The sequence below is a fragment of the Haliotis rubra genome, unplaced genomic scaffold (genome assembly GCF_003918875.1).
Source record: "Haliotis rubra isolate DU_JTF1 unplaced genomic scaffold, ASM391887v1 Scf42, whole genome shotgun sequence".
Taxonomy (NCBI): Eukaryota; Metazoa; Mollusca; class Gastropoda; order Lepetellida; family Haliotidae; genus Haliotis; species Haliotis rubra.
Genome location: NW_025767102.1, coordinates 1,171,990 through 1,196,194, shown reverse-complemented (window position 1 = coordinate 1,196,194; position 24,205 = coordinate 1,171,990). Strand labels below are relative to the sequence as shown.

Sequence of the window (24,205 nt, the reverse complement as noted above, 5' to 3'; positions counted from 1 at the left end):
TGGTTGGGTAGCCTAGTGGTTAAAATGTTCACTCGTCATGCTGAAGATCCGGGTTCAATTCCCTACATGGGTACAGTGTGTGAAGCCCATTTCTGGTGCCGTGATATTGCTGTAAGATTGCTAAAAGTGGTGTAAGACTAAACTCACTCACTCACTAGTTGATGTGGAATACTTTTACCATGTCTGTAAATCCAGACATAACTCATAACATTAAATACCTTTTCTCAAAACTGTGCATATGTTTCAGTGTTTGAATTTGAGCATGGAAGTCCATGGCTTTCTTTTGTAACCCCAATGATAAGAACTGAAGACATAAGAGGCCCTGGATTCAGTTACTATGGCAACAACCTAATTTGAATCTTTTTGCTTTATGTTGATTTTCAGTGTTTCCATGGAAACACCTGTAATAATTATTGAATAATATCCCAAAACTTTGCAGATTAAAATGTTACCATTAATGGGTTTTTGATGGCATAATTCTTGTTTGATAACATATTCATGTTGATTGCATTCTGACATAAAAGTCAACAGCCGGAATATGCTGTCATCTTTTCCGGAAAGGTTATCTAGCTGTCAGAAGCAGACTTCTCATATGACTGACTGAGTTTAGTTTTACACCGCTTTTAGAAATATTCCAGCAATATCACGCCGGGGGACACCAGAAATGGGCTTCACACATTGTGCCCTTGTGGGGAATCGAACCCGAGTCTTCGGCGTGACGAGCCAACGCTTTAACCACTAGGCTACCCCACCGCCCCTTCTCATATGAAGTACATGCATTATGGTATAATGTACAAATCATTTGCACACCTGTCATGCTTTGTTTGCATGGTGTTTCTAAATGCACACTGTAGCTCAGTCGGGTCGTTTTATCTGTCAAGTAAACATGGTGTACATATGATGTTTACTCAGTCTTTCAGTCATTACAGTGGGATGTCACCAGGTGATGAAAACAAAATACTGTAAACTGTGATGGATGTGCCTATAATGAACTGATGAATATGGCAAACTTTTTGTCTCGGTCAGTTGCTGTATATTTTAGGGGTGGTTTGGGTAGTCTAGGGGTTGAAGCATTCACTCATCACGTTGAAATCTGGGTTCTATTCCCCACATACGTACAATGTGTGAAGCCTATTTCTGGTGTACTCCGTTGTGATATTGGTAAAAGTGGCTTCAAACTAAACTCACTCACTCACTTTTAGGGCCGGTTTGGTAGTCTGGTGGTTAAAGTAATTCATCATGTCCACAATCCGGATTCTATTTCCCATATGCTTGCAATGTGTGAAGCCCATTTCTGGTGTCCCCAATTTTGTTATTGATAATGATATTGAAGATGATAAAAACAAAATACAGTAGACTGTATATATGACAAACTTACAGATGTAGCAAACATGTTTTGTGTTCAAGCCACTTGCTGTATATTTTAGTCCAAATAATTGTAATGAACCATGGTTATAACAAACTAAAATTACTGGTCTCTTTTAGTTTTTTATAACCATAGTTTACTACATGCATTATGTGGGTGATATATTATCAGGTACCAGTGATCAAGAAAACTGGTATGTTCACAAAAATAATGCTGGACTAATGCTTAGTCTCTGAATATATATATTTTGATAGTAACAAATAAACCCATTAAAAATTGAAAAGGAGCCCAAGTGAGATGGAAAATTTACAACCTGAAGGAATCTAGACTTATTCATTAAGGGCTTTAGCATTGCAGGGAAGGGCTAGGCAATAGGGAATATAATGTGGTTCAGGGAATGTGAGACAGACTAGAATATCGCTACATTTATCTCCAGATTTCTACAGTACAACAGTAGAATGAAAAAGTACATATTACCTTTTTTTCATGCTTTCAGCATTCATGTAGGTCGTTATGACAAGTACATCTAAACAAATATGACCCCAGTTTGTGATCAGGCTGTATATTTTGCATAATGGTGTATGACCAGTTTATGGACAGAGTATCGAGATCCCGTCAGATTTCTTCATGGACCTACTTGAAGGACCATGATAATGAGGGGGACGCAATTAGCTCCCCTGTTATCTCTTGCCCAGACTTGCAGTGGTTATTTATACTCCCCCCTTATCAGCAGGAGCTATGGATATTGTGTCATACCAGGCCAGTATTATGTCACAGCAACCCTCCCATAGAATCAGTCCTAAGTGTGCATTAGCATTAACTGTTGATGCTGGGTGGCAAGGCAGCATTATCTGCCCATTTAACACTGACCCCAGGGGTCACTTGAGGGCAAGGCATGGTATCCTTTGATGCCTACTAGGGAGTAGCCACAGGACCTGATTGCACATTAATGTTACATACAGATTAACTTCCATCACACCTCTGCTGAAAGGCCTTTTGTTTGCAAACGAGATTAGTTTCTCATGCTAAGAAGTTTGCCTTTTTGAAGTCAGCCTCTCTGGGCAAGTGTGTTTAAAAGGTTGGTTTAATTATGATATTGGGTGGATATTGATGAGTTGGGGCTGCTCATTAGCTGCAGGCCCTGTTCTTTTCACTATTGATTTGATTGATGGATCGGTTTTGATCAATAGGCCAGAGGATAAGCAGCTGTTAATAATTGACATTCAATAGGGAAGTTTGCTGTTTCTCGAAGATAGGGCATTTTAATGGAGGAAGTTTGATGAAATATTGATTTATGTGTGGCTAGGTTATGAATTACCATATCCCAGTGTTGTTGTTTTTACAACCCAAAACTTGAAATATAAGTGATTTGTTTTTGGTCTGAAATATAACAGCCAACCTTAATTGACACAACATTTCTTGCAGTGTTAACTTTCAAATTTATTGTGCGTATGCAAATTTGAGTCCTTATTTGCATGAATGACTTTTTCCATCTGACTTTGAAATTGAGTATGTTTTTATACCATTTGCAACAGAAATGGGGCCAAATATCAGCAGGTCTAGTCTCAAACCCATCATCATTTGTATCTCATCCCTTATGCATCTTGTATACAATCTGGAAACTGTAGTCAATTGTTCAGACCAGATTTACTCAGGATAAATTGATGTAAAGGATAAGGCAGGAAGAAAACATGAGAAGAACTTAATAATGCTGAGAATGAAATTTAAGTGATGAGAGGTGGAGTTGTCTCAGACATGTCACCCAGATGGCAGCAGCAGCAGCAGCCATGTGACTAAGTACCAGCTGGCGCCATACCGATATTGCCAAGCATGATCTGCATGTGCAGTAGGCTGGAACTCTGAATTGGGGTCACCTACATCAATAGCACAAACTGCAGTTTTGACAATTTGAGGGGAGTTAAAACAAATGCTTCCATGATACTTGTGTAGGTAGTTTGAAATCTCGAACTAAAAAAATGCAATAAAGTTTATGTGTATTTATTACTGATGACAATGGTGTTTTTTTTAGCATTACAACATGAATTTGATGGGTTTTTAATTCTGAAATTGTTGTTTTTGTATGATTAAGGAGTCACATTCCAATAAAGCTTGGTTAAACAGATGCACTGTATGCTTAAGTTGTTGTTTTTACAAGTCACAAACAGATACATATTGATCCTTATGTCTGAAAGTGGAGGATCACCTTTCATTAGATATTTAAATATCTGACCTACTCCTTGTCCAATGATAGTTGGCTGAGTCTCACACTGCATTTGGTGTCATGTGCATGATTGTTTACAGTTATAAATCAGCTGCTGACAAGTTGACAGTGCTCTGGCAAGGATGTACTAAACACCATAGGGAGCTTGTTGTGTTAAAGAAACAGACTCGGCTTACAGTGTACAACTCAGTGGGAAACTGGTTTGATGAAGTAACACGTTCACCACAGGCTATCAGAATATGTAATCCTCTTACCGATAGGTACACACAGCAAATGGGAGAGCTTCTCATTAGCACCTTGTCTCACCTGGAATGAACTGAGGCCCATACTGATAAACCTGTTGTGATTCTGTGGTTGATGTGCAGGTCCACATCCCATAATACAAGCGACCTGGCCTCGGGGCAAAGTTTGGCCTGTTTGCCACAAGTGCAGATAGCATTTGTCACATCGTGGATGGTTACCTGAGGAAGATGCAAGCATGGCAACTTGGAGACATTGATTGAAGAACTTCGATTGGTATTGTCTTACATCACAGTGTAAGCTGGAGCACCTTCAAGGTTGTTCGAGGATGTGTCTGTGTTTGTGTTTGTTCTATTGATGATCATTGATGGAAATGTAAAGTGTGATGGTAAGCTGATACAGGGATGGCTGTGTGATGGGGAGCTCTTGTGTCAACCATCTTCTAGCCTTGTGTTTGTGTCGAGAGGTGGTTTGTTGATACAGAGTTTAATGATTCCTTGTCCAGTGCGATGATGCGACGGCTGCAACAGCTTTGCAGAAAAACGTAAACGTTTTATGTTGAGCTTCTCACATGTATGTCACCTAGTTGACAAGTATGAATTCATGATTTGAATATCGTTGGTCTTAGGGTACTGAGAAAAACATGGGTTTGTTGTTATAATGTAGTTTAAGTCAGTCAGGGCATTTTGGAACATCGAGGTGTGTTCTAGAACAGACGACACCTGTTGCATTGTCCCAGTTTAGAGTCCAGGATATTCATTCTGGTTGGAATATGTGTTGTGTTTTGTTCATGCTCTGCATGCATTCACCAATCAATTAATATTGTTTGCTGCATCGGTTGACAAGAGTTATGTCTAACAACTGATGCAGGATTAATTTGCCTCTGGCTTTGGAATTTTGAAATCAATAGAGAAGTGTATGCTGGTCATGGATATCATATTTACAGGATGTGGAGATGCATTTCGATGAGGTTTGCTGAAGGATTCGCTGATGAACGTTTTCAGTCAGTGCATGCAACATCATTTCTATACATATTTAAAATACTCCGTCTGATACATCTAAAATGCTGCAATTTGTTCATATTTCCCCCTAATGTTTGTAGGGTTGTCGGGGCGGCGGGATAGCGTTGTGGTTAAAGTGTTCACTCGTCATGCCGAAGGCCCAAGTTTGATTCTCCACATGGGTACAATGTGAAGTTCATTTCTGGCGTCACCCGCCATGATATGTTGCTTGAATATTGCTAAAAGGGGCGTAAAACTTCACTCGCTCATTTACTTGTAGGGTTGTCATCGCCATACCTTTGTGACAGCAAAGCACATGTGACACTGGTCTCACATTAGTCAAGTGACTTTGTTCATAACATGCCTCTGTTTACAATGCAGTGAATGGGTACCCGGTGGGATGAGATGACTGTTAACCTTCTAATGCATCACAGGAATCTTCGGTTGTAGTTCCACACTGATCCCTTGACCTGGGTAATGATTTGAATGTTTTTAGCATACACCTTGCGTATGGAAGTCAGCACAATATACGTGCACGTGTTATTATTGTACTAAGATCCTCGGTTCCACCAAAGTTGAAAGACATGTCTGAGATTTGCATCACTTTGTGCTTTGCTCCCATACTCAGCTGACATGCATAAAACTGGAATACTGTTCAAAGTGGCATTAAACCTAGCTCAGTTTCATAGATTCGTATGTTATCCTCATCAAAAGTTTTGCAACTAGTGTGAACTTTTCCAATCCAACTCCAAATTAACTGTCTTGATTAAAAATATCATTTGGCTTCAATGTTATATAAACGTTCTTTTTCTGTGCATAGTTTGACATTTTAGATGATAGAAAACTGTACCTTCATCTCAAGGAATCCATACTGAGCTTGAATTTGATTTCCACTTTACTTGAAGTTACGTTTATTGACCCAGAGCCAGCTTGTTGTTATACATTGATTGCCTGTGGGGTCTGAACTGTTGATGCATATTTATTGCTGTGGATTTTATAAGTGGAATTTTCTGATAAACATCTTTCTCACATGTCAGTGTAAAGCTTTAAGGCAAATGAGCTAGGTAGTGCATTTGAGTTATAAGGCCTCCCATCGACATTGATACAGGAAACAAAAAATATAACTTCACAGATAACATAAAACTTTTAACTTTTAACAAGAATTTTTACTGTCATTTAAAATGCAGATCCTTTGAACAGTTACTGTTGTGTAATTTTAGACAATAGGCTTTTTGTAGGCTCTTTGATGTCATTGCAGATTTGAAGTAGATCAATAGCATATGTGTTTGGACTGTGTGCAGGAATGTAGTTGTAGGAAGTTATGTGAAATCTTATATGTTGTTGTTGTTATTATGTTGTGTTTTTGACAGGTCATAAGTCAGTTTATATGAAATGTAATCAGTCAATTTTGATACACAATATGAATAACAAAAGTAAACATGTTGACAAAATTTATGTGAAATTAATGGTAGTACTTATTTAATGAGCATATCATATGATCATACACAAGGTCATGTGTATGAATTACACCTGACCTACCTTGCAGCGATTATAAACAACTCCCACCTGTATGACCTCATCTGTATTCGGTCATTAAAGTCACTTCCGCTAGATTGATAGATTTCTCACTATACTCCCGTCCCACTAGGCTTACTGGCTCACTTGTCAACGTTTCCCTTTTTTGCCAGTCACATGATCGGATTTGCCTTACCTGGGGCATTAGGGCAGACATATTGATGATAAATGTACAATTTATGGCTTGAGTGGCCCACTGTTAGCAGAAGCAGTGGTAGAGTATTGGATATTTCATTTTGGATGTGAGAGAATGTGGATGTGGCTATCTTGGTGCTTCTGTCCCGTGGAGTTCCGTGAGCAGTGTGCCGTGTGTCTGTGACCTGGACTTGGATGACACAATGCTTGGATTATGTGCCCCAGTGTGGGACATAGATTGACATGCATGCTGTGCAGACATCGTCCTGGGAAGGATTCCTTTCGGGATTTGTAGCACCGGAGCATTATTTACCAGGTGGTTGTGTTACCTGTAATAGGATTGTACTTAGTATGTTCAGTTGGAGTATAATTCAGTCTAAATATAATACCAGGGTGTTAGGTTCATGACCGTATGTTTCATATTTTATTGACATTGGAATATAGTTAATTTTAGTCAAATGTCATTTTACAGGAGGAATATGTTATTTGTGTTTGCAGAAGTACTGAATACATACTCATAATAATATATTTTTGTTGTCAAATAATATATAAGTATATACGGACAAAGTGGTTCAATGACCTGTCTGCTCTCTGAAGCTGCATGATCAGCATTGTTTTGTTTTTACTTAAATATTAAACACTAATGTAATGTTGGGGGTTTAGGATGTTAAAAGTTTATCCCATTTCCTTGTTCAGTTGGCAACATGCCAAACAAGATTCAGCCAAGTTGACCAATCCCCAGGAGTAACAACTGTCAGTATATATTTGTTACTGTCCAGTAGCTTTCAGTTCACCCCAATTATTTTTTTGGTTTGCCAGCACAATGGGTTTTCCCATGGTAAACATCTGAGATTGCATCGCTTAGGGCTTCATTGTGCTATAAATGCAATCCTGTTCAAAATGGTGTTAAACCTAATTCACTCACCTTTTTCAATAGTTTGGGAGAGTGAGTGAGTTTTCAACACCAGTCAACCAGAGGCATTTACTGCCTTGACACCGAGTTCCCAGAGACTCTAAGGTCACAGATGAAGCCTATGTTTATGAAGGAAATTATAAGCTTGTAAAACGTTATTGCTACTACCGCCGGTACATCCCATACACCATTTAAAAGATCTAATCCTACTGTTGATAAATATGAAGTTTATTTTTATTATGTTATTTAAATAATACAACTACAACTTAGATAGATTTATTTTTGTGATGAAAATGCAAGCTTACAATTATAATGTATCGTGCTAGGTTTCCAAGAATTGTTTTTTTCAATAACATTGCAAAAAATAGTTTATAATTCTAATCCTGTCGATAATATATGGTCATTTGAAATTTAATAAGTGTTTTTTGAAAAGTGATAGATTTGATAAAAGAATCATATGTTGTTAGGTTCCTAAAATTATATATAATTTTAACACTGCCTGCGGTTTAAAAATAGTTTTCCGGCCTAGTGTTGAATGGGTTAACCACTTTGGTTATCCCACCAGTTTGGGGTAGCCTAGTGGTATTTGCTTGTCATGCTGAAACCCCGGGTTTGATTCCCCACATGGGTACTATGTATGAAACCCATTTCTGGTGTCCCCTTAGATGATATTGCTGGAACATTGCTGAAAATGGCGTAAATATTTATCAACTCAACAGTTTGTCATGATGAAGGTATTCAGGTGCTAATCAGATATTTAAACTATATATGTTGAGATCAACTGTATTTGATTAATGGCATGATGATTCTCAAACATTATTTTCATTATCAAGTGAGTGAGTTCAGTTTTATGCCACACTCAGCCATATTCCTGCTATATTGCTGCAGTCTGTAAATAATCGAATCGGGACCAAAAAACCAGTGATCAACAGCATGAGCATCGACCTATACAAATGGGATACAATGACATGTGTCAACCAAGTCAGCGACCTGACTATCCCAACCCGTTTGTTGCCACTTACAACAAGCATGGGTTACTGAAGATAAATGAACCCGGATCTTCACAGGTTATCAAGATTATTATAGGCTCCATGCAGAATGGAGAAAATATGATTATATTTATAAACATTATGTGCAGTGTGAGTAACATCTAGTTGTCTGGAGTATGGCTTGGTCTAAAGACTGGGACTAAATGGGTGTGAATGATCGGGGAGTTCACTTTCGCTGGTAACGTAGCTAGGGCACTGACAGTATTGTGTTTCTCTGCTTCAATGCATGTGGAGTATTGTTAGTGGTTATCTCAGGTGATAGGTCGACATGTCAACAATGCTGCTGAGGTTAATGTGTTCTAATATTTATCATTGTTCACTGACCTGGGACAGTAATCTCGCTAATGGTGGTATGAGATTATTGCAGAATCCTACTTTAGTTTGACTCGATTGTTATTCATGGTAAATATTGAGTGAGTGAGCTAGTCTCTATTCAATATTGAAATGCTCCTGTCAAAATATTGAATTGATCTAAGTTTGGGATATAGCTGCTTTTCTATTAAATTGTTTATGTTATTGTTATTTAGATTTATTTAATGCAACTAGGACTTCCTAGACTTCTGATGTCATGGTGCGGTTTATGTATATTGATCTAGGCCTTCCTGAATCTCCAGCGTTTAGCATTAGGGTTACGACAGGGATCCCTTGATGATTTTTAAGTTTGAACTCTGGATTTTGAGAGAATTCAGTACCTTCTTTTTGTCAGTGCACCAATCAGTGGAAGGTCATTAAGGTAAAGCTTTCAACCTAAGAAAAAACAACATGTATCATTATTTGTAAGAAGGGTCTGTGTTGCTCCTATTGTCATCAAGGTAATCTCTAGGTTCGAAGGTGATGTATTTGTCGTGTCAATGGAGACAATTTGAAATAACATAGTGGGCATGCCAAGGATGTTGTTCTGTCTGCTTCCCCGTCCAGCGGCCCGGACCTGGTGTGAGGACCCCCACAGGAGGACATGGTCCCAGTTTGTAGTGTCCCGGACTGCCCCTCACACTTTCATGATCAGTACGGTGGTTTGTTGTATGAATGGAGGTGTGGTGAATGGTGTCTAACGATGCACTCAAGATTATAATACTTACAACAGCTACATGCATGCATGTGAATGTTGGCCCACTGAATGAGGCCTACTTATACTGGTCCAGAGTAATGCTGGGTTTATAGGCTCTTGAGATGAATGTTGCAGTACTACATGGATAATCCACTCTACACATTGTCCTGACACTGAGCCTTGACCGGTCTTTGGTTTATCACAGTAACACGAAGTGCCAGGCAGGGGAAGAAAAAGTACTGTTTCCAACGTTGATATGATATGGCCAGGGATCAAACCACCTACAGTCATCTCACTGGGAAGACCTCTACCTACTGGGCCACATAGGTGGTATATTGTATGAAATGTAAACAGTGGTTGAAAGGAATATGCATTTATCTGTAGTGTTGGTAGTGATTCCAGTAATGAGTGGGAATATCACTAATGTTGCTGCCTAGTGGTTAAGGTGTTCGCTCACCACACCGAAGATCTGGGTTTGATTCCCCATATGGGCACAATGTGTGAAGCCCATTTCTGGTGTCCCCTACCGTGATATTGCTAGAATATTGCTGAGAGCGGCGTAAAACTAAACTCACTAATATTGCCTGTGATTGTTTTCATGTGTTTGCTCCTCAGTGACCACCATGCTTGTACTAGTTAATGGTCCAAGTGGTCTGTGCTGTGAATATGCAGAACTTTGGAGGATTTGTAGTGACCTTGACTTTGGTCATGAGCCTTTATCTTTTGACAGACAGCACACTGGTCTTTAGTTCATTTTTCTGTGCTTTGAAGCTGTCTGTCATTGTGGTTCATTCTTGTTGTGATGCTTCATCAAGAGATGTGATGGAGGTTCCGGGGTTGATTTGTCATGATGACAAAGCTCAGCACAGCTCCCCAAACTATCTAGTGATACAGTATGCTGTATAATAATTAGAGGTGTGACGATACAGAAATTTCAAGATACTATACGTATTGCGATATCATGGAACGATACGATTCGATACGATGCATACCACGATGTGCTATCATTAGTTATTTTCTTTAAAAAAGTGTATTTTGATAACAAGAAACAGTGTAAATTTTGACATAACCGTCAATTTCTGGTGAAAATTCACAATTTTAAGGTCAACGATACATATCACGATACGGATAAAGTATCGATATATTTATTGTCAGAAAAAGTATCACGATTATCGATACTACGATATATCGTCACAGCTCTAATAATAAATAGCTATTGAGGGTTGGTGAGTGAGTGAATAAGGTCTTGTGTTGTGAATAAGGTCTTGCCACGATATTCCCTGCAATAACAATACAGAGAATTTACCAGTACGAGAATCAAACCTCGTACACCATGTGAAAAGCAACTCTTGAACCACTGCGCCACCCATCTGCCCAGTGCTGATCTATTCCCCAGGGCAAGTAAACATTTAAAAGAAATAGGTCAAAATGGGCAAATTATTATGTATTTCTTGTCTTGTCTGACTTGTGAGTCCAGCAAAACTGTAAGTGTGAATTTGTCCACAGCTGATAAAGATGCGTCACTCAAATAAACTGTGTCCCTTGCATTTTGCTGATTACCTCTGATCAGTGATGTGAACCTAAAGACTGGAGCCACTTGCTGGACAATGCTTCATTTTCCTGGCTTTCTTTGGTGCTAAAAGCTTGCAAGCATCACTTGGTATGGATAATTTGGGGTTCTTTATTTGTGTGATTACTGTTTGATCTGTATGCGTCTGCAGGAATATCACTACTGTTTTCCATTGTAGAACAATATTACTTTGAACCATAAGTTAATTATTCATATGTTACTGAGTTTGTTGAGAGAAAAAGGCTCTATTGATGTATGGAGTGAGATGTTAGTTCTTGCTAGATGATGCTAGTTATAACTTGCATGTTTATCAGATCATGATACCAAGTCCATCAAATTGGTTTATCACATTGATAACACAAGCCATGATAAACATGTTTATCTCATTCAAACAGTGATCATGGTGATGCTCTGAGTGTGTAAATGAATACTGCAGAACAATGATGTGCTAGTCAAATACATAAGCCTTAAAAATCTTCCTTTAATGTATAACATTCATACGAAGTAAAGGGCCACCCAATTCTTTCCAACTACTATGGTTAGTATGTCAGATTAACTATAGCAATATGGATGCAATGTGGTCCTTGTTGATTTTATAGTAGTGGAGGTATTGTTTCCAGACTGTAGGAGGCGGTTGGGTAGCTTAATGGGTTAAAGTGTTAGCTTGTCAACCCAAAGACCTGGTTTCGAATCCCCACCTGGGTGCAATTTGTGAAGACCATTTCTGATGTCCCCACTTTGATATTGCTGGAATATTGCTGTAAACAGTGTAAAACCATACTTGCTCCAGTCTGTAGGACCTCTTGGTACACGTGACCTTGTTCAGCCACTAGTTGCATTGCGTCCTGATTAAGGATGAATGAGTGATTGATAAATGTGTGGAAGAGGTAATTAATGTGTGGATACAAGGTGAGCTTGTTGATAAAATATTTGGAGGCGTCTCTGTGTGTATGGTCAGACTGTTTGCCAGCAGGTACACCTCATCTCAAACAGGCGGCCATTGTTCTAGTTCTACAACCTGTCTGTTTACTTAAACAATTACCATGTCTGTGAGAAGCAGGAACTATAAAAAAACAACCTTGTTATTACTGGAGAATTTTTTCCCTGGTATGTTTGATTAGTGAACTGTAAAAAAAACTTGACAGAGCATCCCAGTTGCAATGCTGAAGTGGAGGCCGGTACCAGTGGAGGAATTGATGGCAGTGGTTGTGTTGCCGACATTTCATTCTTCATCAAGTATTGTATGAAGCATGAGGATTACAGAGTCGCAGATGATTTTGTGTGTGGAGACCAGCGACCATGACAGTTCTTGGGTTTGAGTTTAAATCATGTTGCCAACTTATTTGTTTTTTGAAAAATATTTTTGCTCTGTTGTAAACTTGAAACATTGCCAGTGGAGTTCAAAGTGGAAATAGTTGTGAAGATGTGTTCTTTGATGCATGGATTAGCTGGGTGGTGTTGTAATGGAAAGTTTCAGTTTAAACAATTGGTGGAATCAGTGCGGAGGAATTTGTGGCACGGTTCTCTGGAATATGATGACAGGTGTTGGGGGACAGGTACTTCATGAAAAGTGCTAAATATTTGTGCTTAATCTTTACACTTGCTCAAATGGATTCTAACATTATTTGTGTGAGTTTTTGTCTGAAACAGTTGTGCATTCCTGGTGTGTTGTGTGTCTGTGATTTATGACTTGTAAACCATGTGTCTGTTATCCATGAATTGCCTGGCAAGTGGCTGATGAGTTCATTGCAGGATTGGTAGTAAATGCACAGTCATGTTGTGGTTGATATCGTCTTCAGATACAGTTTAGAAAGAAAGGATGATGTCTTTATGTAGGTCATGATGACTTTGCAACATCATCAGCTGGTTTGGCATTGCTGTAGAGGTCGCCTACGCGATATGGCAGATACAGTCCTAACATGGCTTAAATTTAACTGCCAGTAACAGATATATCATTTAATTGGTATAAGATGTATGTTTAAGTTGGTTGGTGACAAATTGTCTCTGGGAGAGTATAAGATGCCTATCTGAAGCAATCTTTCTCCATCATAAGTGTTCCCTTGGGGAGAGAAGTGTACCAGTTCACCTTGGTTGGTTTGCTTGTTTCAGTCTGATCGTAGTCCGAGTTGGGTAGAATTGCTTCTGGTCTAGTAAGATAACTAGTCATTATACCTGACTAAAATCTACTGAAAATGATACCAAAGTTCAAGATTGGCGGTGTAGACATACGTTTTTGTGTCACAAGCAGCTGTTTGCCTTCAATAGCTTGATGTGGTTATCATGCTCCTGTCCAGTACACCAGTTGTCTCCCCTGACACATTTTGTGTATTAAAGATATAGTGTTGCATATGAACTGCCTGAGGATATTGATAGCACTTAAAGTTTAGACTGTGGCTGAATAAGGGTTACACACCAGGTTATCAGTTACTGATACCATCAGCTGATCATCATAACTTACTCTTGTTTCTCCAGACTTGTTTGCCTGGCTGTTGATATTCGTAATGGTGGATACAATGTGTGAAGCTCATTTCTGGTGTTCCCTGTCGTGATATTCCTGGAATATTGCTACAAGTGGCCTAAAACCATATTCCGCAGTTGGGTAGCCTAGTGGTTAATGTGTTGGCTTGTCACACCAAAGACCCGTGTTCAATTCCCCACATGGGTATAAAGTGTGAAGCCCATTTCTGGTGTCCTTTGCTGTGATATTGCTGGAATATTGCTAAAAGCTGCTCACTCACTCACTTAATGGTGGAGGTTTTGAATTTGAATGCTCAAGCCAGTTCACTTGGAGCCATGTTGCTTATTTTGAAATGTTTCATTTCCAGATAAACTGACAAATGTTGGATTTAATTAATTCCCCTGTGAGACCGTGAATCGAACCTGACATACATAACATTGAGAACAATTGTCGTAGACTGGATGCACTGTTTACTTGGTTTACACGGAATGTGTGCTGGACACAAGTAAAATCGTATTTTCTGGTGTCTTATAAAGTCACGAGGACCTAGTTGTACACCTGTTGTTAAGGCTCACTCTGGCTATGCCGGAGTGTTGTGTGGATTCCCCGCATGAGAAATTCCAAATGGATCCAAGTGACCTTTCACCATTTAGAAGGACTGGATCTTTGAGAGTACCAAGAAATCAGGGTACTCTACAGACACTGGCACGATGTGACTCTTTGCGGCTACCCAAGAACAGCAGCTCACCACTGACCAGGAGTAATTCTCTACGGGTCGTGGGAAGACGACAACGATCCTTCACGCAACCAGAGGCACCGCTCTCAGATAAAATCCTAGAACATCTCATGGTACTATTTATTCCCTTTTACTTGATGTCTCCAACATATCATGCTTCAAATTCTATTCACAATACACTCTAATAACAAATTGCCCTAAAGTTGCTAATAGTGGCCAAATGTTGTAAAGCAATATGTATTTTAAACATTGGGCTGTGAGAGAGATGAAAGACTTTCAGTCATTATGTTGTAGTAAAGGAAATATACTTCCAAACTCAAAAGTCTTAGTTAGATAGAATATGTTTGCAACTTTTTGGTAAATCCTGTGGTACTTGAGTTTTGCTCCTATAGTATTTGATTCTAGGAATCCCCCGAATTAGTAACTTTTTAAATCAGGCTTAGGACAAGGATTCATAGACTTTTAGTTTTAATGTTGCAAATTCTGTGTATTGAAGAGGAAGATGCAATCTTAAAAATACAACACAACATTTTTCAGTACCGTGCACATGATTGTATACCACAGACATTAAAGACATCAGTACACACATCCACAGGTACATCCACAAAACAGTCCCACTTTCCAGAACTAAAGCTGAGTTGTCTGTTTCAGGAGTTGATTGTTATGTGTCATTATGTGTACACTGTGCTTCTTGTTGCAGATATCGGTGAATGGCCTGGAGGTGCTGTGTCTCATGGTGGATCGCATGGGGGAGGAGTTCAAGCCACATGTCACCTCAGGTAAGAGCCAGTCAAGTGATCATGTAAAGAAATATATAAGGTGAACACATGCTTAAGTTGTCAGTGTGGTTACAGATATCGATTAACCGCCTCCGTGGTGTAGTGGTTAGAGCGTCCGCCCGGAGAGCGGAAGGTCGTGGGTTCAATCCCCGACCGCGTCATACCAAAAGACGTTAAAACATGGTACTTGTTGGTCCCTGCCTGGCGCCCGGCATTAATGGGGACAACAAGGACTGGTCGGCTCGGAGTCAGTATAATGTGTCTGAGTAGGGTATTCATGCTTCACTGCGGCATGGTATCTCAGTGGGCTAGCACTATAAAACCAGCTTAAGTCTGGGCTAGTACAAGCAGCCGCACCTACACATACACACGCATGCACGTCGTCATATGAGCGAAATATTCTCAAGAACGACGTTAAACCCAATTTCACCTCACCTCACCTCACAGATATCGATTAGGTTCCCAGGTGCCTATGCTACAACTTTCTGTCCATCGGAGGATGATGGTACCCCATGCTTGTCTCGCTTTGAGATTCAGGAACAGAACAGGTCCCCACCTCCCAGTAGTCTGTGCTTGTTTCGTTTTTGGAGTCAGGTGTTGAATAGGTCATCAGTACCCTGTGCTCGTCTCCTGTTGGATCCAGGTATAAAATAGGTACCTAGTAACAGACCTTTCCTGTCATAAGCTGACTCTCCATGATATGACTGTAATATTGTTAAATATTCTGAACATAATTCAGCTTGCCCACTCATTCAGGTGCAGACTTTGTTCCACAGTGTCCCATGCTTGTCATCATATGTATGTTCAGGTGGCTGGAAGGTCCCCAGTGTCCCACAGGTGGCTGGAAGGTCCCCAGTGTCCCACAGGTGGCTGGAAGGTCCCCAGTGTCCCACAGGTGGTGGGTTGGGCCCTATTATCCCATGCTTCTTTTAGGAGCCAAATTATAAGTTTTCCACCTGGATATCATGAATTAAGTGACTTCCAAAATCATCAACTTCCTCACTCAGTTTTAAATACATATGAAAACTATCCAGATTTACATTAGAAAATATACTTGATGTTAAGACTGTACAAATGTTGAATCATGTCAAACAAGACCATTTCAGATACTGCCAGCATCTTATGTATATGTTAGGGTAGAGACTGCGATCTGGTAGAATTGGAGATTCTACCAGTAGAGATTGCAATCGGAGTCTCTACCAGTAGAGACTGCGATCGGAGTCTCTACTGGTAGAATCTCCGATCCTACTAGTAGAGATTGTAATCGTAGTCTCTACTGGTTGAATCGGAGATTCTACCAGTACATTTTCCAATTCAACTGATAGAAACTCCGATCCTACTAGTAGAGGCTGCAATCGTCTTCAACTGGTAGAAACTCCGATCCTACTAGTAGAGGCTGCAATCGTCTTCAACTGGTAGAAACTCTGAGTGATCTGTTGGTAAACAACACAGACACTTTTTCTGAACAGTACTATGCATTTTATTCAGATATAACACTAGACTGTTATAATCGTTATAATCCATATAATCGTAGTCTCTACCAGTAGAGATTACGATTACAATCTCTACTAGTAGGATCGGAGATTCTACCAGTAGAGACTCCGATCGCAATCTCTACTGGTAGAGACTCCGATCGCAATCTCTACTGGTAGAATCTCTGATTCTACCAGATCGCAGTCTCTACCCTGACATATACATTGTTTTATCTGAATGGAAAGTAGAAGGTTGGGATTTAGATCACTTAGCCACTTCATACAAAAGTAAATTAAATGATGGTAATTTTGGTCACCCTGCCAAATGCTCAGCACTCTATGAGCCATGGTGTCTGAGATGGGTGTCCATGTTAAACTGTTATATGGTATCTCAGTGGACTGGCACCGTAACACCAGTACTAATCGGGACTAGAACATGCAGCCACCTCCACATGTGTCAACGTTGTTTCGTTAGTGACATAATCCCCAACTCACAGTTTATTGTAACCTGCAGAGAGGGTAGGAGAAAAGGGTTATCTCCAATGAAAGCACAGCAAACTATATCACATCTGTTGGACAAATGTATATGTATAGAATGGTAGTCCATGCATTATGATTTTACACTGCTGTGGGTGTTATCAGTTAATGATATGGGTAACAGGATAAATGTAACAGTACTGATTGTATAATCTATGACTTCTAAAGGTAGTCATTCATCTCGGCCCCTGCACCACAATTTAGAGGTTAAAGTAATATTTTACCAGTCACTATCAGGTCTATTACGTTATGATCAACCTCCAACAGCTTGTGACTTTAGGAAGGGAGATAACCCTTTTCTGTCTGCTTGTGATACAATAGTTCATTCCATATTTCAAGTATTTTCTCCACTATAGACATTCTCCACTATAGAATTCCTTATCATAACTTGCAGTTAGAATAATTGTAATGATAATAAATGGTGCATACTGTTCATCAGTTTTCAAAATCATAAGATCGTATATTTGTTGCTATAACTATGTGAACTGTGTGACTCTCGAAATATTTTACTTCTGCCATGGACTTATCAGCCACAGAAATTCTATGCCAGGTGATTAGTATATTGTCCAGTTCATTTACCTTTATAGTTTGTGCCTAACCAATGCTAGAACAAGACAAACGATGTTTAGCATATTTATGATTTCTGTCAGTTTGTAACAACATTAAGCATTAAAAAAACTGGTTCAGAATCATAGTCCGCAAATGATACTAGTCAGGGATGTGTACCTTTGTTGGATTTTCTATTTTTCTTACCAAGGTTAAGTGTAGCATGAAGACTAGCATGAATTTTGAAGAACTGATTAACTTTCCTGCTTCATTTTAAACACTGGTAGTAGCTACAGAGTGTGGTAAAGTCATGTCTCCTGTTGCAGTGTTACCAGCAGTTATCGACCGACTTGGGGATTCCAAGGATCAGGTATGTGTTCATTTGTTTTCATTGTTCCAGGCCAAATATCTGATTGCCTTCCACTATCACTGCATGCATGTCACATCCAGATGCTACATGTCCTAATGCATAGTATATTATGTCAGTGTAAATCATTCTGGAAACATATGGGCACTTACTTTTGTCTAGGAGTATCTGCTGATTGTCTCATTCAGTCTCAGTTATTTACAGGCCCCTGTCATGTACCTGGAATACTGTGAATGTTTTTGAGTTTGCCATAATACTTACATTGGTAATGTATTGTTTATTTTGGAGATGGGTTGGACTGAGTTGTTTGATTTTCTGAATTAATGCCTGATTTTTGTTTTCTCAGGTCCGAGACAAAGCTCAGGACCTGCTGCTGAAGCTAATGATGCCAGCATCTTCCCCACAGGTAGGTACAGTAGCGTTATGCCAGCATTATATAGTTATACTATGGAGGTCTCCAGCAAAGGGGAGGTATAATGCTGTTATGCCAGGGAGCATACTTAGCATGGGAGTGTTATGATGCTGGTCTGCCAGGGACCTACTTCATCCCAAGGGTGTTATAATCCCTTTAACCCATGAAGATCCGGGTTAGAATTGATCTTCAGTAACCCATGCTTGTCGTAAGGGGCGACTAACGGGATCGGGTGGTCAGGCTCGCTGACTTGGTTGACTCATGTCATCGTATCTCAGTTGCGTAGATCGATGTTCATGTTGTTGATCACTGGATTGTCTGGTCCAGACTCGATTATTTACAGACCGCCCGCCATATAACTGGAATATTGCTGAGTGTGGCGTAAAACTAAACTCACTCACTATAATCCCTTTATGATAGGGAGGAGCTTTTGTGCAAGAGAGTCAAAATACTATCAGACTCTGTTCCTTACTAGTACTGAGTCTGTACTTCAGCATACATGCCTAACTTGTTTCAGAGGCATTTTAGAAGTTGGGACGTGCAATATTGAACAAACACGGAGTTGATAGTATGAAATGCCACGTCTCCATGTAGACAGCGGATAACTTGTATGAGATACATGCCTTCTGTTAAATACATATATTAGTGCTCATGTCTGCAGATTATTCACCATGCTAACCTCCAGGTAATTTTGGTTATTAGTCAAACATAATAACATACTGAGTAATATTTATTAATTTATTCATTTTCTTGTTTCCAGTATGTCTTTGAACGACTGACCAGTGCATTCACACACAAACTATGGCATGTTCGAGAGGGTGTTCTTGTGTGTCTCCAAAATACAATCAACAGGTTTGTAAAGTCATGTTTATAATCCATCCAATTTATAAGTTACATTTGACCGCCCCGTGTGTAGTGGTGTAGTGGCTAGAGCGTCCTCCCGGAGAGACCGGAAGGTCACGGGTTCGATCCCCGACCGCGTCATACCAAAAGATGTTAAAATATGGCACTTGTTGGTCCCCGCCTGGGGCTCGGCATTAATGGGTACAACAAGGACTGGTCGGCTAGGAGTCAGTATAATGTGTCTGAGTGGGGTATTCATGCTTCACTGCGGCATAGTATCTCAGTGGGCTAGCACTATAAAACCAGCTTCAGTCTGGGCTAGTACAAGCAGCCGCACATACACATACACTCGCATTCACATCGTCATATGAGCGAAATATTCTCAAGCACGATGTTAAACCCAATTTCACCTCACCTATAAGTTACATTTAAAAAATCCTCCACGAAGAAAACATCTTCAGCAAACCATGCCTGCTTTGAAGGGCAGTCTGGGTTGTCAGACTTGCTGACTCTGGTGATGATGAATGTTATCACATCCCAATTGCATAGATCAATGCTGATGATGTCAGTCATTGGATTCACTCAGTTATTTACAGCCGCCATCATATACATATAATCTTGCTGAGTGCAGGCTGACACAGCAAAGAAACATCAAACGATCTCATGGGTACCATGTACATGTTTCTCATGACCTTTTAGAGATCCTAAGAAAACGACCCGTGAAGATCTGGGATAGAATAGGCCTTCAGTAACCCATGCTTGCCACAAAAGGCGACTATGCTTGTCGTAAGAGGCGATTAACAGGATCAGGTGGTCAGGCTCGCTGACTTGGTTGACTTGGTTGATACATGTCATCGGTTCCCAATTGTGCAGATCGATGCTCATGCTGTTGATCACTGGATTGTCTGGTCCAGACTCGACTATTTACAGACTGCTGCCATATAGCTGGAATATTGCTGAGTGCGGCGTAAAACTAAACTAAACTCACTCACTCACTCACTTTTGAAGAAAACAGAAATATATGTTAAACTCTGGCGTTGCATTTAAGTGCAAAATTGTGATTGTCACAATGATGATTGAGGAACACCTTGAGTGAGGTTGAGTTAGATCTTGGTTAGACCAGGTCCTCAGCAACTGTCTCTTGTGTACGAGACAGCCACAGGGAATGGATGTTCAGACTCTGATTTGGCTGACGAGTGCCATCATATCCAGATTACGTGGATTGATGATCATGATGGCTGGGCCAGGTTAACTTATCTACAGACTGCCGTCATATAGCTAGAATATTACTGAACGTGAAATTGAAAACACCATTGTGGAGTGTTGTTATATGTATGTTTTCTGGTTCAGATATGGTGCCCGCTGTTTACAATTGTCCAAGTTAGTACCTGCCATATGCAAGCTTCTGGAAGATCAGAGTGGACCAGTAAGTAGAAGACCCATCACTATATGTGCTCAGAAAACAAAGCAGAAACATGTACTGATAATACAGTAATCACATATTGATGATCTGTTGTGGAATATGTGCCGGAGAAAACTGGGTTGGCTGTCTCACTGCATCAATTGTACTATTTATACTAATGTAATATTTATCAGCTGACTTTCTGTGTGTTTTTTTGTGTTCAGGGAAAATAGGATCTCATTTCTGTTGTATACTGAATTGGTGGGAACCATTTTTGCTGAAGAAATAAAACAGATCAGGGGCCTGTTCATGATGGTTCTCTTAGCTCTATGACTATTGTAAGCCAATGTTAAAGTAATGGAATTACGATGATCTTCACGATAAGATGGCTTTGACGAATGGGCTTAGTTCTTGGATAATGAAGAAGATATTTAATTCTAGCTAAAATGATTTTGAGAAACCACTATTTATAGGCCTTGGAATCACAGGGTAGGTGGTAGCCTCGCGGGGAAAACACATTCCCTCGATTTGCTGAAAGTCAGATTTCAGTTTCCACCTGGATACAGTGGAGCCCATGTTCGTGTCATCTGCAGTGATATATTTGACTTATTGCAAAAAGTAGATCAAGACCAAATTTGCAGTTTGTATCTTCAACCATTTGTCAGAAAGCCCTAGCAAAAATTCTGTTCAGTCTGTCCAGGTCAGTTATTACCAGTCCACATAGTAACCTTGAATTCTGCTGAAAATGATGCTAAGAGCCAAAATGGAGGTCGTAGTTTCAAACGTTTTTGACACAGCCAGTATTCACTACTTGAGTCAAGCCGGAGCAGAGCATTACAATTACCTCTGTGTTTTTTAGTTTGTCATATGACTGTTAGCTACACATACATCTTAATCCCATCTCTGTTTACCAGAGGTGTAATGCATCTCGGTCCGGTATCATTACATGCATCTAATTACCGACACTTGTGTGCTCTACTTTTTGCCTCCTAATGTCAGTTGACAGTCCTTTTCACACACGCTCAGATTATCTGAAAATAGCTCCCAAACTGTGATTGTCAACACATTACCTAAGCCTGTGAACTTTACTTAGTGTTTTGCATGGGGTAATGAGTGTGGTTTCCAGGATTTGTTGTTTGCTGATGAATGTCAAATCAATGTTTAGAATTTTTGCCCCCTGGTTTGCAGGTCCGAGAGGCGGCTGTGAACACCCTGACGGAAATCTATAGGCATGTCGGAGAGAGGGTTCGCAGTGACCTTCAGAAGAAAGGCGTCTCGGCCCAAAGGTTTGTTGTCGAATCTGACATTCCTAGTTACGTAATGCTGCTTCTCTGTAGAGCATTCGGTGCAAAGATCAACCCAAACAAATAGACCAAAACCTATTTCCAAATATTGTACACTTAGAAGAAGGAGAGTAATGAGGAGTGGACGGAAGATGTTGTTAAATCTGAGAAAACAAGAGCTTTTTATGTGCTTGCGTATCATATGTTCTGATTAAATGCATTTTGGTCTCGGCAAAAGGTCGATGAAGCTGAAATTACTTAATTTGGTTGGGAATAGGGCTTGTTGATAGTCCATTGGGATATTTTGTTTACGTCAATTTCAGGCCCCAAAAGTATGTTTTGAAAAAATTGTCATGGGTTCATGAAGTTTTGAACCTGTTCATTTGACGTTTGTTGTTACAAAGTGTTGGAATATCTTCTTTTTTTATTCTCGAAAATCATCATCATCAGATTGTTTTACTTTTCATCCCTCTGTTTTAACTTTAGACAATATAAGTCACAGCTCGATACAAAAGAACTGAACGTAGTGTTAGATAACGTGTTCACTCAGTCACTTGGATCAACATGTTTTGACTCCTTACCTCTGTACACAGCTTAACTATTCATTCCCCTGTTTATACTTAAGACAATGAGATTGATGGACTGATACAAGTGCAAACTGGGCTATTTCTAGATCTCCCCTGTAAGCACCAGGAAACTAGAGCCTTGTCTTTGATACTGAGGATATGTAGGGAGAAAGGCTCGTGTGTTTTAAGTCCTCGGTCAACATGAGTGGCAGGGCGACACGTGTGTTTGCTACAGATGTTGGGCCATGACCTCTCCTTGCTGTGTCAACACACAGACCATCTTGAGCTTCTGTGTCACTTGAGACTCGGCCTCATCATAAGACCTTGTTCATCATTACTGTAGGTGTAAGGGTTGGGTTGCACCTGCAATTCTAATTTCTGTCATCAGGTAAACAGTTACAGGGGTCCAAATTTTTAGTCGTTAGATTCTTGATTTAACCCCATTGCTAACTGTAAGAACTGGCAGGCTTGTGTGTTGAGATTTGATGTTAACAGGCAGGCTTTATGAAACAGGAATATCGCACATTGTTGTAAAACAAAATTCACTCACTCTTAAAGACTTGTACTGTAATGTAATGGCCGTGAATATTATAATTCTCAGTTGCTGAAAAATGCTGATACAGCAACCAACATTTCAGTGCATATGTCCTCAGGCTGTTTTGTTCTACCGATCAATCTACAGTTGATTGTGCCTCTAGATGATTTGGGATGTTGAAAATGCTGAACAGCATTATTTTCTTCTTCACTGAACTTGTCGGCAAGTAGATCCCTTTCCAAAGGGGAGATATTTCATCTCTGAATGACTTTTGTTACATGTTCGTATAAAGATTTATCTTCCTCAGCTGTTACTAATTATCATTTCAATGTATTAAATCAGTTCAACATGGTGTGAATTGTCTTCCAGGTTAAAAGTAATCTTCCAGAAGTTTGATGAACAGAAACTGTCCGGGAACATGGTAGCTACAGCAGACATGATGGGTGAGTAACAGTTTGTGTTTAAACCTTGCCTCTCTCACCACAGGAGACTCACAATCTATCCATGCAGACTCATGGTCATGGAGTACCAGCAACATGCTTGTTGTAAGAGATGATCCATGGATCAGGTGGTCATGCTTGGTGACTTGTTTGACAGCATGTTGTAGCCCACTTTCATGGATGGAATGCTCATGATGTCCATCACTGGATTGTTTAGTCCAGACTTGATGATCTTTACAGACTGCCAATATGTGGCTGGAATATCGCTGAGTACAATGTTAAATGAGCAAGACAACTATATGTCTTGTCTGCATCTGGCAAGTGGAATATTGTTCTACTGGGGTAAATGTTGCAGTATCAGCATTTATTTGCCTTGCCATGTTGATATTCTTTGATTACACTTGTGACAGATGGTATCGATCCACATCAGTTATTCTACATTTTTGTTGAGGCATATGTGTTTCAGTTTCTTTGCAGAGTTATGTCTGTTTTCTTCCAGGATCCTTGAATTGCAGATTTTTACCCTTTTATGGTTCTTGTTTGACTTATATGATGCTTACCTTAAATATTCTACCAAAGTTCCACTTTGGTTAATATTGAGCAGCTCAGAAACAGCATAAAACTTCAAGACACTCTATTGCTCACATCACATGGGTGGCCCTGTTGTCTTAGGTTCCACAGTTAGCTATGCAGAGTTGCATCCCTTGAAAC

General features: G+C 39.8%; 1 protein-coding gene across 20 annotated transcripts in view; it reads left to right on the top strand.

Moving 5' to 3' along the window:
• LOC124288537 (CLIP-associating protein 1-like) overlaps nt 1-24,205 on the top strand; it is a 153,985-nt gene that overhangs the window by 36,172 nt on the left and 93,608 nt on the right. For 9 of the 20 annotated variants that reach the window (XM_046725067.1, XM_046725078.1, XM_046725080.1 and 6 more), the window contains exons 1-9: nt 3,715-4,144; nt 13,944-14,425; nt 15,013-15,091; nt 17,973-18,016; nt 18,360-18,419; nt 19,186-19,277; nt 20,619-20,694; nt 21,859-21,956; nt 23,424-23,497. In XM_046725067.1, the coding sequence (XP_046581023.1) occupies nt 14,159-14,425; nt 15,013-15,091; nt 17,973-18,016; nt 18,360-18,419; nt 19,186-19,277; nt 20,619-20,694; nt 21,859-21,956; nt 23,424-23,497 (790 nt within the window). In that variant the 5' untranslated portion in view covers nt 3,715-4,144; nt 13,944-14,158. Of the gene's footprint in view, nt 1-3,713; nt 4,145-6,522; nt 6,855-13,943; nt 14,426-15,012; nt 15,092-17,972; nt 18,017-18,359; nt 18,420-19,185; nt 19,278-20,618; nt 20,695-21,858; nt 21,957-23,423; nt 23,498-24,205 lie in introns of those variants that run through there. The other 11 variants (XM_046725070.1, XM_046725065.1, XM_046725068.1 and 8 more) reach the window with 5 other exon arrangements.